General features: G+C 49.8%; 1 protein-coding gene across 2 annotated transcripts in view; it reads left to right on the top strand.

The window, feature by feature from the left end:
- FGFR1 (fibroblast growth factor receptor 1) overlaps window positions 1-17,959 on the top strand; it is a 74,034-nt gene extending 56,075 nt beyond the window's left edge. For both annotated transcript variants that reach the window (XM_050939949.1, XM_050939948.1), the window contains 10 exons: window positions 344-540; window positions 3,228-3,373; window positions 5,137-5,258; window positions 7,466-7,576; window positions 8,654-8,844; window positions 9,752-9,874; window positions 10,645-10,715; window positions 11,894-12,031; window positions 13,597-13,702; window positions 15,330-17,959. In XM_050939949.1, the coding sequence (XP_050795906.1) occupies window positions 344-540; window positions 3,228-3,373; window positions 5,137-5,258; window positions 7,466-7,576; window positions 8,654-8,844; window positions 9,752-9,874; window positions 10,645-10,715; window positions 11,894-12,031; window positions 13,597-13,702; window positions 15,330-15,506 (1,382 nt within the window). In that variant the 3' untranslated portion in view covers window positions 15,507-17,959. The remainder of the gene's footprint in view (window positions 1-343; window positions 541-3,227; window positions 3,374-5,136; window positions 5,259-7,465; window positions 7,577-8,653; window positions 8,845-9,751; window positions 9,875-10,644; window positions 10,716-11,893; window positions 12,032-13,596; window positions 13,703-15,329) is intronic.
- Window positions 17,960-18,281: the final 322 nt, after the last annotated feature.

Here is an 18,281-nt window from a genome sequence, read left to right as displayed (position 1 = left end):
GCTCTGGTTGGCTGAGGACCAGCATGGGTTGGCAGCTCAAGAACACCACACGGTCACTCATGTGCACAGGAATGCTGGGGCAGCGAGGAGGTGGCTGGCCTCTGCTGGTCCCTGCTGTACGTTGGGCTGTGTGTCCTGTTCTGTTTAGACAGGGTTCAGACCCCGAGATAGCTGGAGCCAGGAGGTTTGCCTGGCTTGGACTCAGCTGTGCTTAGAGCCTCTCTGGGCTGGGAGAGGAGGAATGGCCCATCCCAATCTCTGTGGGTGGGCGTCGCTCTCCCAGTCATAACACACCGCCCCACGAAGGATTTGCAGTACTAATGCCTTGTTCACGCTGACCCAGCTATTGAAGACAGGCCGGCCATGATGACCTCGCCACTGTATCTGGAGATCATCATTTACTGCACAGGGGCCTTTCTCATCTCCTGCATGGTGGTAACTGTCATCATCTACAAGATGAAGAGCACCACCAAGAAGACCGACTTCAACAGCCAGCTGGCTGTGCACAAGCTGGCCAAGAGCATCCCGCTGCGTAGACAGGTAACAGAAAGTAGATAGGGGGTTTGTTTGCACATAGTGCCTTTCCTCAGAGCCTCTGCTGCCTGCCCAGCAACGCTATCCTGACCACCCATCCTGTCTGAGCTAGCACAGGCCAGTGGCATAAACAGCCAGGGGAGGATCCTCTCTCTCTGGGGGTCAGGAGGAGGAATGAAGGGAGGGGAACATGTTATTTCAGCGGTGGGGACAGAAGTGCAGTCTGGATTGCTTGCAAAGCAAAGCCTCAGAGTAGCGGGTGTGGGTGGGCTTGCTAAGAGGGTTGCAGGTGGATTGGGTTAAACGCCAAGCTGATCTCTTGCCATGTTTCTAAGCTACAAAACCTCTTTAAACCCCCCAATTCTCTAAGTCAACAGACAACTACCTCTCATATGCACTCTCACGCATGCCACTCACTGGAGAGACAAGGCGAGTGGGATAGTATCTTTTATTGGCTTAGCTTCTGTGAGTGAGAGACACGCTTTCCTATCCCATAGCTCTCCATCAGATGTCCACTTAACGACTTCACTTAACCGATGTCCAAATCTCCCAGCCATGCCTCTGATTGGGCCCAGTTCTCCCTTCCCCAGGGGTAAGCCTGGTTGGTGTGGCCGGATGACAGATCTTCCCCTGGTCCAGTCAGACTGCTGCGATCCAGAGAGCTGCCATTCCCAGTGCCGCACCTGAGCGGGATCTCCAGGGCCTGGTTGATTATGGTCCCTGGGGAAAGTGTGTCGATGCAGCAGAGTGGAATTTCTTAGCTTGGGCCAGAGAGAGAGGAAGAATGAGTCAGGAAAGCCAGTGTGGGGAGGGGTGACATGAGATGGGCACGGGGGGATGGGGGGGCGCAAGTGGGCAGACTGTAATGATGGTTTAAAAAAAAAATTTCCCCAGCGCAAAAATACCTGTTCTCCCCTTGTGTTGTGTCCCATCTTTGCCGCAACATGGGCTAGTGGAAAAGGCACAGAATGAAGAGCCTTTGTTCCTTGCTACAGTCAAGGAGGTCCTAGGATCTGGAAGTGGGGCGGGAGGGACCCGTCTCTGTATATGGGGGGTGACAGCAGCCCTGAGTGCGCGCCTCTGTAAACCTTCCCCTCTTCTCTTGGCGTTTACGGCAGGTCAGTCAGGTCATGGGGGGATCTGGAAGGGTTTATGGCAATTTAATATTTGATGGGGAGAGCATGGCCTACACACTGAGTGGCTGGAAGGGCTCCATGGGCTGTAGATTTTACAATATTAACGCAGTCTAGAGGAAGTTAATTAGAAATAATTTAGTCCCACTCCATGTTGGAGTAATGCCAGTGGGGCCAGGATAGCAGCTAGATCCATGACGAACACTGTGTTCTTCCTCTGGCGTGCAAACTGGGGGGGGTTCTACTCTGGGTTAGCTGTTTGGAGGGTGTCCTTGATCTTTCCCTCAGTCCCGTGTCACAAGCAAACACCTTGTAATCAGCTTGCCAAAAGTTTCTTCTTTTCCCCTTCCCCATGATTGTATTAAAAAGCTAATAAAGGTACTATTTTGTAGCTTGACATGATGCAGTCTTGCCTACACTCATGAATAACCAAGTTCACATAATGGAAGTAACGTGACTGTTTTTTTAGTTTGCTTGAATTCCAGGAGACACTCCAATTCTCAGACACAATGGTGTCTTTCTGGATATGATCCATGTCATTAGTGTCTTTTATTGTTTGCAGACCTCTAAATATTTACCTGTTGGGTATTAAAACTGAGTAAAGCTGCCTTCCTTCCCCTATGATTCATTTAACACCCATTTCGCTTCAAAATATGAGAACCGCAATCCTGTTGTGTATGAATCTAAACCTATGGGATCTTAATGTATTGGAGCTAGAGTTCTAGTCTTAACAGAAGGCTTTGCTAAATCAGAGTTGCCAATTCACATAAATTGTGGAGTAGAATCCATCCCAAAAGCCCCCTTTATAGCTAAATTGATTTTTGTAACATGCAATAGCAAACATTAGAACTGCCTTGTAATCTTTATACAATGTGTAGTTTTACTTGTATAAAATTAAATCAGTGACTCCAAAAAAAAATATCAAGTCTGAAGCTCCCTGCTAAGCCCTCACCTAGATCATCTGAAGGGGTTTGCTGCAAAGCAGGGAGAGCCCATTACCTCCAGGGGCTGAGCGTGCTGCTCCTCCAGCACTAGGAAATGAGCGACCAAGCCCAGGAATCAGACCAGTTCGGATAGTGCAGTACAGGGCACAAGATCTGGGATGACTCAGTTGGTCTGAGAGCCGATGTTCCTGTCCTTTCTGCTGCACCTGGGGAAGAGGGGAAAGGGGTCCGTGTCTGTGTCCATGTCAATTCTACAGCAAAAGGGGTACTTGGGTAGAGCAGGGAAGTGGGAGCCAGGACTCCTGGTTCTTGTCCCTGGCTCTATCACCTTAGGCAAGTCACAGCATCTGTAACTTGGGGATAATGATTCCAACCTCCTCCCAGGGGGATTGTGAGGCATAACTGATATTTGTAAAGCACTTTGAGGTGCCTAGAGAACGGTCAGGCCCCTGCATGCTGCAGGAGATTCAGTACCCAGGAGAGAGGGCTCCCTCCACCTCCAACAGGTAACTAAAGCACTTTGGTTGGCAGCTCCTCTCCTTACCAGAACCAGGCATTTCCCCACCCCAGGTGCTTCCTGAAGGTAACCCACTGTCCCTTGGCTCTCCCATTGCAGGTGTCTGCAGACTCCAGTTCCTCCATGAACTCAGGAGTGATGCTTGTCAGGCCCTCGCGGCTCTCCTCCAGTGGTACCCCAATGCTGGCAGGCGTCTCGGAATACGAGCTTCCCGAAGATCCTCGGTGGGAGCTCCCCAGGGACAGGTGATGCACTCTTTCACGCCAGGCTCCACAGAGAGGTGACCCCGGCCTTTCTGTAGCTAGCTGGCTCCTGCATCTGATTGCAGTTCCTCCACAGCCTGATCCAAATGCTACTGAAGTCAAAGGAAAGGCTCCTGCTGGGTCAGCAGGATCTGGATCAGGCCTTTAGAACATCATGTCCCTTAATTGTGCTAATGGAGAGGAGGACTCATGGCTGATGTGTTCCTCCCTGAAACAGCCATTTGGGAGCATTGCCCTCATGGTGAGCATATGCTCCCAGGGACCCACGTGCATCTCCCTCCTACCCTTGCTGCTTCCAGACCAGCAGCAGGGAACATTGCGCGTTTCCATGTGCCTGTTCTGCTGAGTCACGTCTGAAATGGGTTTCAAATAGCCAAGAGAAATGACTGCTAGGTTTGCGCCTTCCTGTGTGATAGCCCCCTCCGTGAAACCTCCGCCCCTCTCACTCCCCCAGCCACTGCAGGTGCTCAGAATATTCCCAGCCCTGCGGAGAGATCAACCCCCACACTCAAATCTACAGAAGGGGAGGTCTTCCTGGAATATAAATCGATTTCTCTCCAGCAGTCTTAGCTGCACTGCATTGATTACAAGCTTCTCCTGAAGCTGCTGTTTTCTAATTGTATAACTCTCCATTAGAACACATCCTGATATGCAAAAAAAAATCCATGTGCCCTGAGCTGTGCTGGGCTCCTTAGCCCTCCAGCCTGCAAAGGGCATTACGTGCGTTCCTGCTTACAGCCTTGCTGGAGTCTGTGCTGAAGTCACTGGGGCAGTGTCACCCACACAACGTCCTCTCCCAGTCCCACTCATTCCCATCAGGAACTTGCCTCCAGGATGGGACTTTCCCCTTTGCCTCAGTGCAGCTGCGATTTTCCAAAGGCACTCTGTCTTACGCCTGCAACTCTGCCACCAGGAGAGGGAGGCTGCTGGGGGGCATGGCGTGGATCCAGAGGTTGCTGTCTAACTACTCCCTGTTGGAAGTTGACACCTTGGAAAGTGCCAGCTCTCCTGAGATGAAATCTGAGGACGGAAAACCACAGTTGGGAGCAGTTAAATCTCTAGATTTTTGCCACTTTGAACAAAAAGTGAATGTTTGGCCAGGGCTGTGTGGTGTCTGCTCCTGGATGGGAGGCAGGGTCTTTGAGCCCTACCAGGACAACTTGGCATGGGGGTCCAAACAGGCCCAGTGCCTGGAATTCACCAGGGTCCCATTAGCTTGGAACCAAGCAGAGCACAATACTTCAGAGCTGCCCAACAGTCCTGGAGACTCAGGCCTAGCTCTGTGCCAGGAGACTGGCAGGAACTTTCTCTTTGCAGCTGGATTGGATGCCACTCTGGCCAGTCTGACACGGCGTTGTATATTTTGCTAGTAGCTGTCTCTCAGGCAACCCTCTTCCCCAAGCATGTTACCAGCTGGCTCTGTGCTGCACTTGGGGTATGTCTCGATGCCCTGCCCGTACCCAAGGCGTATTGTTTCAAATAACCAGTGTGATCCAAAGGGGAACAGGCAGGGGGACTTTATGCTGAATATTGCTAACTGGGGAGCGATGTCATATTAAGCAAGTGGCCACAGAAACGTCAAGACACCTCTTGTGTCACATTGTGTCTGTCTGCCTGCAGATAGGAGCTGCATTCTTTCTGCAGAGTTACCTCTTGTGTCCTGTTCTGTGTGAGTGTCTCTCTCTCTGCAGACATGAGCTGCATCCTTCTTCCTCTGTTTTACCTTCTTCTCTCCTCTCATCTAGGCTCATCCTGGGTAAGCCTCTGGGTGAAGGCTGCTTTGGGCAGGTGGTTCTCGCTGAAGCCATCGGCCTGGATAAGGACAAGCCAAACCGAGTGACTAAGGTGGCAGTCAAGATGCTGAAGTGTAAGTAGCAGCCATAGGCACTGCAGGGATTTCCCAGCTTTGCAGCTGCCTCTCTGAGGCGGTCTCAGTTCAGGCTAGCATCAATCCTGCCGACTTTGGAAAATGTACCTTGGGGTGGGGAGGCAAGGGGGATTGTGCATGTTTGCTGGAGGCCTGGCCTGGTACAGCCCTGTGTTCCAGAAAGGCCTCATAGACTCATAGACTCATAGACTTTAGAGTCAGAAGGGACCAATATGATCATCTAGTCTGACCTCCTGCACAAAGCAGGCCACGGAACCCTACCCATCCACTTCTATAACAAACCCCTAACCTATGTCTGAGTTATTGAAGTCTTCAAATTGTGGTTTGAAGACCTCAGTCTGCAGAGAATCCACCAGCAAGTGACCCATGCCCCACGCTGCAGAGAAAGGCGAAAAATCTCCAGGGCCTCTGCCAATCTGCCCCGGAGGAAAATTCCTTCCCGACCCCAAATATGGCGATCAGCTAAACGCTGAGCATGTGGGCAAGACTCACCAGCCAGCACTCAGGAAAGAATTCTCTGCAGTAACTCAGATCCCATCCCATCTAACATCCCATCACAGACCACTGGGCATATTTACCTGCTGATGATCAAAGATCAGTTTCCAAAATTAAGCTATCCCATCATACCATCCCTTCCATAAACTTATCAAGCTTAATCTTAAAGCCAGATATGTCTTTTGCCCCCAACTCCCCTTGGAAGGCTGTTCCAGAACTTCACTCCTCTAATGGTTAGAAACCTTCATCTAATTTAAAGTCTAAACTTCCTAGTGTCCAGTTTATACCCATTTGTTCTTGTGTCTACATTGGTACTAAGCTTAAATAATTCCTCTCCCTCCCTAATATTAATCCCTCTGATATATTTATAAAGAGCAAGCATATCCCTCCTCAGCTCTTTGAGTCTCCTTTCATAAGACAGGTTTTCCATTCCTCGGATCATCCTAGTAGCCTGTCTCTGAACCTGTTCCAGTTTTTATTAATCCTTCTTAAACATGGGAGACCAGAACTGCACATAGTATTCCAGATGAGGTCTCACCAGTGCCTTATATAACGGTACTAACACCTCCTTATCTTTGCTGGAAATACCTCGCCTGATGCATCCTAAAACTGCATAAAGCTTTTTTAACAGCCATATCACATTGGCGGCTCATAGTCATCCTGTGATCAACCAATACTCCAAGGTCCTTCTCTTCCTCTGTTGCTTCCAACTGATGTATCGCCAATGTATAACTAAAATTCTTATTATTAATCCCTAAATGCATGACCTCATCTCTCTCCCCTTGAAACCAATGGGAGTTGTTGGATTGGGCCCCAACTGAGCAAGTTTATCGTTAGCAGCATCGGTTGGGTTTTTTTCAAAAAAAGCTTCTGACACTGCTCTTCCAGCGGCTGTCCCAGAGCGATAGCTTGAGGTCCAGAGTGTAGCCATGGCCAAGGGCTGCACAGCACCTTCCTTGTACAGCCAAGGAATAGCCTTTCACACCCAGTTTGCTCTCCCCTCGTGCCAGCATTCGTTTATCCAGACTCTCTGCAGTTCAGCCCTGCAGCAGCATGTGCTGCCAGTCGAGAGCCTGGTGCTCCCCAGCAGCTGCTCTGATGGAATCACCCTGCACAATGTAATAGCTTCTCCAGCAATCTCTGTTTTGAGTGACAAAAGGGGCAATAAAAACTGGTTGCTTCATGGAAGGGGCCTGTAAATAAAAGTGGAGAAGAATTATACTGTGTGTATGGGGATGCTGTGGGTGGTCCCTTAAGGCTGGAGAATGCCTGCAAGGAAAGGCTGTTGTACAGATTTCACTCTGATTTATGCCATGCTTGTCGCTGCTATTTGAGCGCCTTTCTCACTTGCCTTGATCTCTGCCACTCCGCCTGGGAGGTGGCTGGGGAGAAATATCCAACTCTTCAAACCCTCCCAGTCCTGGAAAGGGAGATGAACCTGAGAATGCTGGTTTAGCTGTGAATACTGCAGCACTTTGGAGGCGAAATCATTCTGATGGGGCTGCCGCGAGATACGCCTGTACGTACACAGTGCGAGCGCTTTGCATCTCTGCCAAGGAGGAGGACAAAGAAAACCAAGTCTGTAAATCTAAAGCTACCTAACGAATGCTGCTGCAGACTTAGTTCTAGGCCTCACTTTAGCTTAACCCAGCCTGAACAAACATGACCTGTGCCTTTCTTTGTGCTTTAAGCTGATGCTACGGAGAAGGATTTATCTGACCTAATATCTGAGATGGAGATGATGAAAATGATTGGCAAGCACAAGAACATCATCAACCTCCTGGGAGCCTGCACTCAGGATGGTAAGTTTTCTGTGTATGGCTGAGACTCCAGCAAACTGCTTCTCTGCTAGGACAGCAAGAATGCTGGGGGTAGCTTGGGCCTCCAGGGTGTGGTTGTAGAGGTGGAAAGATACAGGGACTTTAATCCAGCTGAGTTTTGAAAATGGTTGGCCATCCCAGAGCTGTCTGAATGGGCCAGTGCCCAGTGAATGGCAGGGATGGCATCCCTAGCCTGTTTGCCAGAAGCTGGGATTGAGTGACAAGGGATGGATCACTTGATGATGACCTGTTCTGTTCATTCTCTATGGGGCACCTGGCATTGTCCACTGTCAGAAGACAGGCTACTAGGCTAGATGGGACCTTTGGTCTGACCCAGTATAACTCTTCATATGAAGACCAGGGGGAGTGTATGGCTGGCAAGGAGGCACCTCTCCTGGCAAACGCTAGTGGGGTCAGAGTTGTCTGGCCATTTCTAGAGTCTCTCTGTGTTTGGGCCTGAAGGAACGGAAAACACACCGCGCCTGAAAGCCTCTGTGAGGTATTTGTGCAGGCTCGGTTGTGCATATGTGCACGCACACAGCTCACTTGATATCGGCGGTGGGGAAGAGTGGAGCAGGGCAGTTTGTTTTCACATGGCTGGAGCTGGTCACAGAGCCCAGGGGTTGAATGAGTCACTTCACTCCCAGCCTGCATGTGGGCCTGGGTTTGTTTTTGTTGTGTGATTTTCTGGCTTGGAGTGCGGCTGGCTCACCACAGAGCAGAAGCAGGGCTCACACGTCAGAAGAGCAGCTTCTGACTTGCCAAAGAAGTGGTATGTGTACGTGTGTGAGAGTGTGCTGGGGACATGGGGGTGTGTACGCACGCACGCAAGATGCCTGAGCTCTGTTCTGAGCAGAGACCTTGATTCCTTGCTGTGAGTCAGCTCCTGCAGGGTTCCCCTGTTTGAAACCCCTCAGACAGGCACTTCGCAGTCATGAGATTCTGAAGGGCTTGTGCATGTGCACAATACACAGCTTAAATGACCATGTAGCCACGTGTTCTGTGCATCCAAGCCCAAAGCCTGAGACGCTCGGCTTTGTCCCCTCCTGTTTGCCTTAGGTCCACTCTATGTAATCGTGGAGTATGCGTCCAAAGGCAACCTGCGGGAGTACCTGCAGGCCCGGCGGCCCCCCGGCATGGAATACTGCTACAACCCGACCCACCTCCCTGAGGAGCAGCTCTCCTTTAAGGACTTGGTGTCCTGCGCGTACCAGGTGGCCAGGGGGATGGAATACTTGGCATCCAAAAAGGTGAGCAGTGGTCGCGAGCTCCGTCCCTGGGGGAGCACTCGTAGAACCCCCGTCCCTCTCAGGGCCTGGGGAGCGCAGAGGGAGTGGTGATCGGGCACCTCTACGGGTCTGACTCGGTCAATGTAGGCCCTGGGTTCCTAGTCTGAATCCACCCCAAGTGATGAAAACAGCCCCTGTGACTGAAAATTCAGGTGGTGCTTGGCTGGTCTGAGTCAAATGAGTTTGGGGCTCTCGATCCCAGGACCCCCAAACCCACCCCTGCAGCTGTCACTAACTGGCCGCTTTGCCACTGAAAGGCCGAGGGAGCCATGAAGACCGAACTCCCTTCTCCCTCTAGAGGCCTGTCCCCAAACAGAGCCGAAGACTTTACCTGGGGCCTGTGAATGTCATCCTACCATCTGTCCGGGTTCTGTGGACAAGCAGTAATCTTAGCTGTTCAGGGCTGCGGATCTGGCCTCTTTCCCCAGCATGTTGTAAATTAAAAGCCAAGCAATACAATGGCACTGAGTCCATCTCTGCACACCCCTATCTGGAGCGGAAGTGAGGCTGGAGCGAAGGAGGTAATTACTGAAATGAAACCCCCATTACCTGCGTTCTCTTTGGAATCAGGACACGTTTATAATGCTTGAAAGATCACTCTAACAATGGTGGAGGAGCCTTGGCCCGCTACACATACATCAGCAGTAAGAGAAAGAGTCTCTAGAGATTCCCACCTTGCCTTGGCCAGGGAGGGAGTAGGGCTTGGCACCTGGCTCCCCCTTTGCTGACCGTGTTTTGTGCTCTGAGATTGTGGCTGTGGCCCTTTGAAGGCTGGCGGATAGTTCAGTGCAAGGCAGTGTCTTTGCTAACACGCCAGCCAGTGCAGCAGAGGAATCCCCCGGCCTAACGGGATCTCCATTCTCTTCAGTGCATCCACAGAGACCTGGCTGCCAGGAATGTCCTGGTGACAGAAGACAATGTGATGAAGATCGCAGACTTTGGCCTGGCCCGGGACATCCACCACATAGATTACTACAAGAAGACGACTAATGTGAGTGGTGCACTGGGGGAAGGGGAATGTGCTGAAGCTCCGCTTTAGAGCTAGCAGGTTTTTCCTGAGGCCTCTGCCAATATTTATAGCTTTGCTGGAGACTTTCTAGGGCGGTGTCTGTACCAGAGCCCCGAGCTCTCTGAGCATGGGCTGCCATATACATTGAGAGAGATTCTCTTTGGTACTATAATAGCAGAATGATGTCTGCCTGGTGGGCAGCATGCCCTCTGCTCTCTTCGTTCTCCCCACAGCTTCCCTCTCTCCTCGCCCTCTGCCTCCCATACTGCTCAGTTGCCATGGCAATGAGAAGGCTGTTCTGTGTTCCCAAGGCGGATGAAGTCTTGTGGCTGGGAGAGAGAAGACCCAGAGTTTCTCCTCCTGGTGCCAAGCTCCCAAACACATGTGATCATGGAACGCTCCCTGGCCTTTCTCACAAGAGTGGCGGTACTAACCCGTTAGGAGAAAGGAGTTAGATGGCTGTCATTTCCCCCCCGGGGGTGGCTGCATTTTGGTGGTGGGTGATTGTTTGTAAAGCCCTCGGGGATGGAGCACTAGACATCGTCTGTCCCTTTTACCCAGGATGAAAGTCCCTCTTTGCTAAAGAGACTTGCCCAGCGTCAATGTCATGATTCCCTTGCTGGCATTGCCCAGGGTGCCATGTACTGAGGCTGGGTGTCTCTGTACAGTATGTTAGCTTCCCCTCTGTAACTGCATCATGCCTGCTTCTCCTCTGGAGGCTGAATTCAGGTGGGGGCTTTCCTGCATTCCAGGGTCGCTTACCAGTGAAGTGGATGGCACCAGAGGCCTTGTTCGACCGAATATACACCCATCAGAGTGATGTGTGAGTACCTCACTGCTTCTGTCAGCCATGAGGAGGTCTCTGTGTTGCAGCATGGTCCTTGCATGGCTATGTGTGCCTAGGCACAATTCAAATGATAGACTAGATTAGGGCCATCTGGGTTGTGGGAGGGGCTATACCAAAGTCACTGTTCCAGGGAACTGTTTTTCCTCTTCCCACTCTCATGGATAACACCTGCCTCTCTCCAACATGCTGAGCGTTCTCCACTGCAAACACAGATGTGCAGCTGGACCCCAAATGAAGCTCCATATCGCTGACCCATCCACACTGCTCTCCCAGCACACCTGCTGTATCACATCGTGGTGGGACTCTGTCTGCATGTCTCCCCTTCATATGTAGCCATCAGCCTGCCAAGCAGCCTCTCCATAAGCCTCCTTTGTGTTGAGTATTTTCTCAAAGGTGAAAAGTCCCAGATGTGATTCATCTTAATCTAATGAAACAATAATTGTCATAAGCAGACACGATGTTTTGAGTCTAAATGATCTGGCAGCAGGGCTTGTTTGTCTTTCAAATGCCACTGAATTAGAGCTGCCAATCCCAGCTCTTCACTTTCCTGCGAAGATTTTTTAAGTCATCGAAAGCGTTTAAACTCTCTCCTGTCCGATGCCTTCCGATGCCGAACATTTGGAGGCTACATTCTGCTCTCAGCTGCCTGCTGTGAGGCTGTCAAAGCCAGCCCGCATGCGCTAGTGAAACTGGAAGCTGAATTTGGCACTTGGGCTAAGGTTTTTCACAAAAGCCCAGCCATTTTTGGATGCCCAGCCTGAGACATCTTGCAGGGGCCAGATTTTCACAGCATGGGTGCTCAGCGTTTTCTGAAGAACAGGCCCCTTTAAGATATGTCAAGTTGGACACCCAAAATCACTAATCACTTATGCAGATCATGGCCTTGGTGTCCTAACAAGGGGCAAGGCATAGTGCACTAGGACTGTGACTTACTTCCGCTGTGCTGGGTGGACCCAGTGTGTTGTGTTCTCAATGGGTAGCACTGGTGTTGTTCTTGTGAGCTAGTGATGCACACTCTTGGCACAGGCGTTTTCCCCTCTCTGTGTCTGCAGCTGCCCCAGAGGAGCTATGTGTCAGGCAGAAGGATGGGTTGCAAGGTGGTGTTGTGGTGGGAGCTGTGCCTTTTCCATACTGTGTTTTTGTGTCTGGAACAGGTGGTCCTTCGGCGTGCTGCTGTGGGAGATCTTCACGCTGGGTGGCTCACCGTACCCCGGGGTGCCTGTTGAGGAGCTCTTCAAGTTGTTGAAAGAAGGCCACAGAATGGACAAGCCCAGCAACTGCACCAATGAGCTGTAAGTGCAGGAAGGAGGTCCAGAGTCCTGACTATGTTACCTGTCCCCTCCCCTGCTTTGTGCCAGGACCCTCACTGACAGATGAGTGTCAGGGGAAATTGATGTAGGGATTGTCAGCACATGACAGTTAATCCAGAATAAAGTAGGGTGTGAATTTAAAGCAGATTAACTGTTCCCAGATTAACTCCATGTGTGGACACCCTTATTCAGGAATTTGAGTGCCTCATTGTGAATTATCTTAATCTGCTGGGAAAGTGGATTAAGCTAGTTTAGAATAATTGGGACTAACTCCCCATGTGTAGACAAGCCCTTAGAGCCCACTGGCAAGCTTTGGAAGTTCTTGATTCAGACCAGAACTGTGAGCTGCATGGTTCTGAGGAAGGAGAGGCTCTGGGCTGCTGCAGGGTTTTGATTTAGATTAACTTGGTTCCCCTGGCTGCAGAAGCAGCATTTGACCCAGCATCCTTATTGCTAGTAACATCGGCTGGTGATTCGTTAGCTGGACATGTCATTGAAATAAACAGCCTTGGAAAAATGAGGAGAAGAGGAGGGGAATCTTTTCCAGAACTCAGAGGTAGAAGATGAGTGTCCCTGACTTCTCGTTTCACCTTTGAGTGTCTCCAGCGATGGCCATACCTTCCCCTCATCTGGCAGACTGTGCCATCCCCAGCCTGTTCACAGCTCGCTGCTTTTCTTCCTCCTGTAAAACTTACATTTCTCCTGCTGCAACTTCATCTCTTTCCATCCTCTATGCGATGTGTGTTGGCGGATCTGGGGACAGAGCTTTCTCCTCCCTGCCCGGCTTGTTCCAGCTCCTCTCCTAACCTGGGTCCTTTCTATACTGCTCCTTGCTGGACTTTCACCCATTTGTTTTATGTCCCTTCCTCCAGCCCAAGGATCCTGGGGCTGCAGCAAAGCCAGAGCTCAGCAAAACAGCCCGGGTTTTATTGTGGAGATCGGCAGAGACCATATTAAAAGTCAGCCTCCTCACCAGTGCAAGCAGCACCGCCGAGAGCTGAGTGGCAGGGGCACGTTATGGGCAATGGCAGATGTTCCGAGTTATTTTCCCAGCAGTTCCCAGCCCTTCAGAAATCTCAGCTAAATCTGTTTGCAATAATCAACATCTTGCAAGAGAGAATCCCAGCTTGACCCTGGAGCAGGGACGAACTTAGCCTTTAGTTATATCCTCCTCTTAGAACAAGCCACAGTGTCCTTCCGAGGGTGCCCAGCCTGGGGTGTGTGGGCGGGGTCATCTTCTTTTAATGAAAAGGATTAACGCTAACACCTTCTCTGATTCTGTCCTGGCTCACTACAGCCTGGGTGGCCCACAGAGTCTCCAAGGAGGCAGCAGCTCCCCATGTGCTGCCCTCCGTTTTGATCTATGTGAGGAACCAGAAGCCCTGAGGGCTGCAGCTGGTGGGCTGGTTGCGCCCTGCTCCATTTCACTCAGGTTTGGGGCTGCTGCTGGCCCAGGTGCTGTGCCCTGGGCTCTAGCGGACAGACTAGCCAGCTAGGAATTGTCCCCAGGAACCTTGTTCAGTCTCCTCCTACTCCTCTGTTTCCAGATACATGATGATGCGAGATTGCTGGCACGCAGTTCCATCCCAGAGACCCACCTTTAAGCAGCTGGTAGAAGACTTGGATAGGATCGTGGCCATGACCTCCAACCAGGTAAAACATGGAGCAAATAATTAAGCAATCAATTTGCAAACACCTAGAAGATAATAAGGTGATAAGTAACAGTCAGCATGGATTTGTCAAGAACAAATCTTGTCAAACCAACCTGATAGCTTTCTTTGACAGGGTAACAAGCCTTGTGGCTAGGGGGGAGCAGTAGATGTGATATATCTTTTCTTTAGTAAAGCTTTTGATACTGTCTCACGTTACCTTCTCATAAACAAACTAGAGAAATGCAACCTAGATGGAGCTACTATAAGGTGGATGCAAAACTGGTTGGAAAATCATTCCCAAAGAGTAGTTATCAGTGGTTCAGTCATGCTGGAAGAGCATATCAAGTGGGGTCCTGCATGGATCAGGTCTGAGTCTGGTTCTGGTCCTGGTCAATATCTTCATCAATGTTTTAGATAATGGTATAGAGAGTACACTTCTAAAGTTTGCGGATAATACCAAGCTGGAAGGCATTGCAAATTCTTTGGAGGATAGAATTATAATTCAAAATCATCTGGACAAACTGGAGAAATGGTCTGAAGGAAATAGGATAAAATTCAATAAGGACAAATGCAAAGTACTTTACTTAGGAAGGAACAATCAATTGCACACACACAAAATGGGCAATGACTGCCTAGGAAGGAACACTGCAGAAAGGGATCTGGGGGATATAGCAGGTCACAAGCTAAATGAGAGTCAACGGTGTAACACTATTGCAAAAAAACCAAACATCATTCTGGGATATGTTAGCAGGACTGTTGTAAGCAAGACACGAGGAGTAATTCTTCCACTCTACTCTGTGCAGATTAGGCCTCAACTGAAGTATTGTGTCCAGTTCTGGGTGCCACATTTTAGAAACGATATGGACAAATTGGAGAAAGTCCAGAGAAGAGCAGCAAAAATGATTAACGGTCTAGAAAACATGGCCTATGAGGGAAGATTGAAAAAACTGGGTTTGTTTAGTCTGGAGAAGAGAAGACTGAGAGGGGAAATGATAACAGTTTTCAAGTACATAAAAGGTTGTTAGAAAGAGGAGGCAGAAAAATTGTTCTTCTTAACCCCTGAGGATAGGACAAGAAGCAAATGGGCTTAAATTGCAGCAAGGGAGGTTTATGTTGAACATTAGGAAAAACTTCCTAATTGTCAGGGTGGTTAAGCACTGGAATAAAGAGCAGGTTAGACGAACACCTGTCAGGAATGGTCTAGATAATCCTTAGTCCTGCCATGAGTGTAGGGGACTGGACTAGATGACCTCACGAAGTCTCTTCCAGTGCTATGATTCTATGCCTGTTCCAGAATAAAACTCTCCCATAGCCGTCTTTACGGGGATGTTAGCGTTAATCCTCAAATTCAGAGTCTCTTTATCATCTATCCCCACTTGGCACCCTCAGTCCCGAAGTGAGCGAGCTGAAGTTGTTGGCTCCATGCAGCATGCTTGCTGGTGCCTGGGGGTATCGTTGGGAGTTCCATGCCCAGGCCTCCCCTGCCCACTAGGGCAAAGGTTCCCTCGCGTGTTCCTAGCGCGGCTCTGCTTGTTTCTTTAGTGTAGGGTACTCACTGCATGGCCTCTTCTAACCTGGGTTCTGAATTCTCGGTCTGAGCTGTGTCCCTGGGATTTTGTCCCCTCCAGGAATACCTGGATCTTTCCATGCCGCTGGACCAGTATTCTCCCAGTTTCCCAGACACCCGCAGCTCCACTTGTTCCTCGGGGGAGGACTCCGTTTTTTCCCATGATCCCCTTCCAGACGAACCTTGTCTTCCCAAGTACCCGCATCAGCATGCCAACGGTGGACTTAAACGACACTGAGGCTGGGACTTCCATGCAACAGACTGACAACTCTGTGTGTGTGCGTGTGTGTTTGCATGCATCTCTGCTATCCAGGCTGCTGCCAGGAAGCCGTCTGTGCAGCCATCCATCACTTTTAGCTATTGCGTAAAGGATTTCTAAGACACATCTCCCGTCACCAAATCCACCAATGTCTCATGCCAGCTTCACCAGCCACATAAGCTGTGAACTATCTGCACCTCAAAGGTTTGTTTTTTATTTCCCTTCCATGCAATCTGTGCTTGAATAGTTCCAGTGGACTAAAACTGAACCCCACTCTTTGGCCAATGGCCAGACAGAGAACCAGCTGCGGGCTCCCTCTCCTGGAGCCAGTCAATAATGTGCATTCCCTTCTTTGCAAGCGATTGACAGACTGACATTCCCAAGGAGGAGGACATGGAAACCTGGGCTATCTGTGTTCTTTTATACTTGCAAACTCACACAATCCAAACTTCGACAGCTCAATAAGCTAATGCCAGCACTGAGTGCAGCTCCACCAGCAGTGAAGAAGTGCAGGCTGGGAAATCATAATGCGTCGGAAACATCTCTATCTGGGATGCTGCGGGAACCCTAGCTGGGTGGTTATTGCTATGTGAGATGGTTTGAAGACTGGCCAATGGCTTATTAATTCCAATACTTAATTTGCTTTGCTGACCAAACACATGGTACGTTGGAAGTGGCCAGACACAGCATATACCCCGGCTCAGTACTGATAGTGGAGGAAGCAGCCAAATATACCAGTGCTAAAAACAAACAAACAAAAAGAAATCTTGTGTACATAGCTACAAATATGTATAAATATGAATATATATTTACATGTCTTTTTAAAAGGGTTGTTACCAGAGATATACCAGTTTGGTAGTAAGTTACTAGTGGCTGGTAGAGATCAGTTGCTATAAAAAAAAAAAGTTAATCTATTTTGCTACTTTTGCTGTTTTTATTTTTTTAAATTATGTTCTAAACCTATTTCAGTTTAGGTCCCTCAATAAAAATTGCTGCTGCTTCAGTTTTATATGGGGCTATATTAAACAGTAATAATAATAATAATATTAATGACAATGTTTGCTGCCTTTCGGGAATATATTGTCATTGTATAAATGGCTTTTTCTGCCTTCTCACTCCTCGACCCCCATGTAAATCCCTCTGTTGGCATCTGGTGCTGGGTTCTGGATCTGAGGGGCCCTTCTGGACTTGGGCACAGCTTGTGAAGCACTCGGATCACCATATTGGTGCGTGAGTGTGTCATAGTGACGTGCTGGAGAGCCACTGTGATCTGTATTTTAAACAGAGGGCTTAGGACACTGCCAGTGACAGAGCTGGGACTCTGCCCGTGTGGGGAGGGGCAAAGCGCCTTTCCCAGCAATAGCCATAGGCGTTTGTCAGAAGCATGAATAACCCACACCCCATCCCTGAGTCGGGGAGGCCTTTGTCATAGCTGAATTGGTTCCCTGCTGCATGCCTTGCGTGGAGAGAGCAGGGAATACGGAGCCAGCATCAATCGTGTTTAGCCACCTCCGATCCTGCTTCACAATGTACATTCCAGCCACACTCCAAGCCTGCTTCAATCTCTTCCCATCCCTGTCTCTGAATCCGCTCCTCGTTGCTCCTGCCACCCACTATGATTGCAGCCCTTGGTCTAGAGTGTGGAGTGGAGGGGCTGGTGAGCCCCTGTCTCTCCTCCACCCTGGCGAGGTGCTCTGCTTCCTCGAATGAACTTCTTGAGTGCCTTAAACGCAGCTGTGCACGGTGCGGATGAGGAGATCTGCAGGGAGGAGCGCTGTAGATTCTTTCTTTCCAGTGGAAGGCCAAAGAAAGCTCCCTTCCAAAGCAGAATAAGAGGTGTCCTTGTCCTTGTTCCGGGGCAGGTTCCTTGCAGAGGCTCAGCAAGGACAGGTCGGCCAGTGATTTTTTGTGTCTTTGAACACTCTTTTTCCAGTGACACTTTCAGTTCTTAGAAATCCCAGGCCTGCCTTGTATTGGAAACCCCAGCCATGGTTAGCATGGAGATAAACCTGGGCTGCTTAGCTTGGGCTGCTGAAGGGAATAGTGCATTTTTGTTGGGGTTTTTCTTACACGAGGCCACATCCTTAATTGGCTTCTCCTTGTGCCAGACCCTGCACTTCATTGAACTCCACATTACCCGTGTTAGCAAACTAACTCTCTTAGCTGCAGGCACTGAAGGCCGAGTCCAGATTCCCCACGCTCTCGTCGCCTGGAGCAGTTCCTCCGGGAGAAGGGTGCCTTCGTGCTGTGGCAGACACCCAGGAGCAGGAGCCCTTCCCTCCCACTCACAGGCATTTCAAACTCCAGAGCCAGGATGCTATTACTTGAAAAGTTTATTTTGCCTTTGTACGGAGAAATATTATTGTTCTAAGCTCTTCTGTAATGAATCTGGAATTCTTGTAATTATTAAAGACTTTAACCAAGAGATTTGATACAGCCTTGCAGTTTATACCAGCTCCGGTGAGAGGCATCTCTCTGGGTGGCTTGTGCGTTCTCTAATTCCTTGTGAGCAGGGAGGTAGGGCAGGACGGAGGGGACGGGTACAGACACAGCTACTATTGGCATTGCACAAGTTGCGACCAGGTGAAAAGGCTGCTCCTTTGGATTTCAAGTACTCTTGAGTATATAGGGCCACCTTCTTTACCTGGCTTTGGGAGAAATTAAATGGGAAGAGGGAGGGAGGGAGGGAATCTGTATGGCTGCTCTGAGCAATTCAGCCTGATATGGGGCCTTCCCAGCATTCCCTGGTTCTCA

Source organism: Gopherus flavomarginatus, chromosome 2 (genome assembly GCF_025201925.1).
Source record: "Gopherus flavomarginatus isolate rGopFla2 chromosome 2, rGopFla2.mat.asm, whole genome shotgun sequence".
Classification (NCBI taxonomy): domain Eukaryota; kingdom Metazoa; phylum Chordata; order Testudines; family Testudinidae; genus Gopherus; species Gopherus flavomarginatus.
This window is presented reverse-complemented; position numbering and strand designations above follow the sequence as displayed.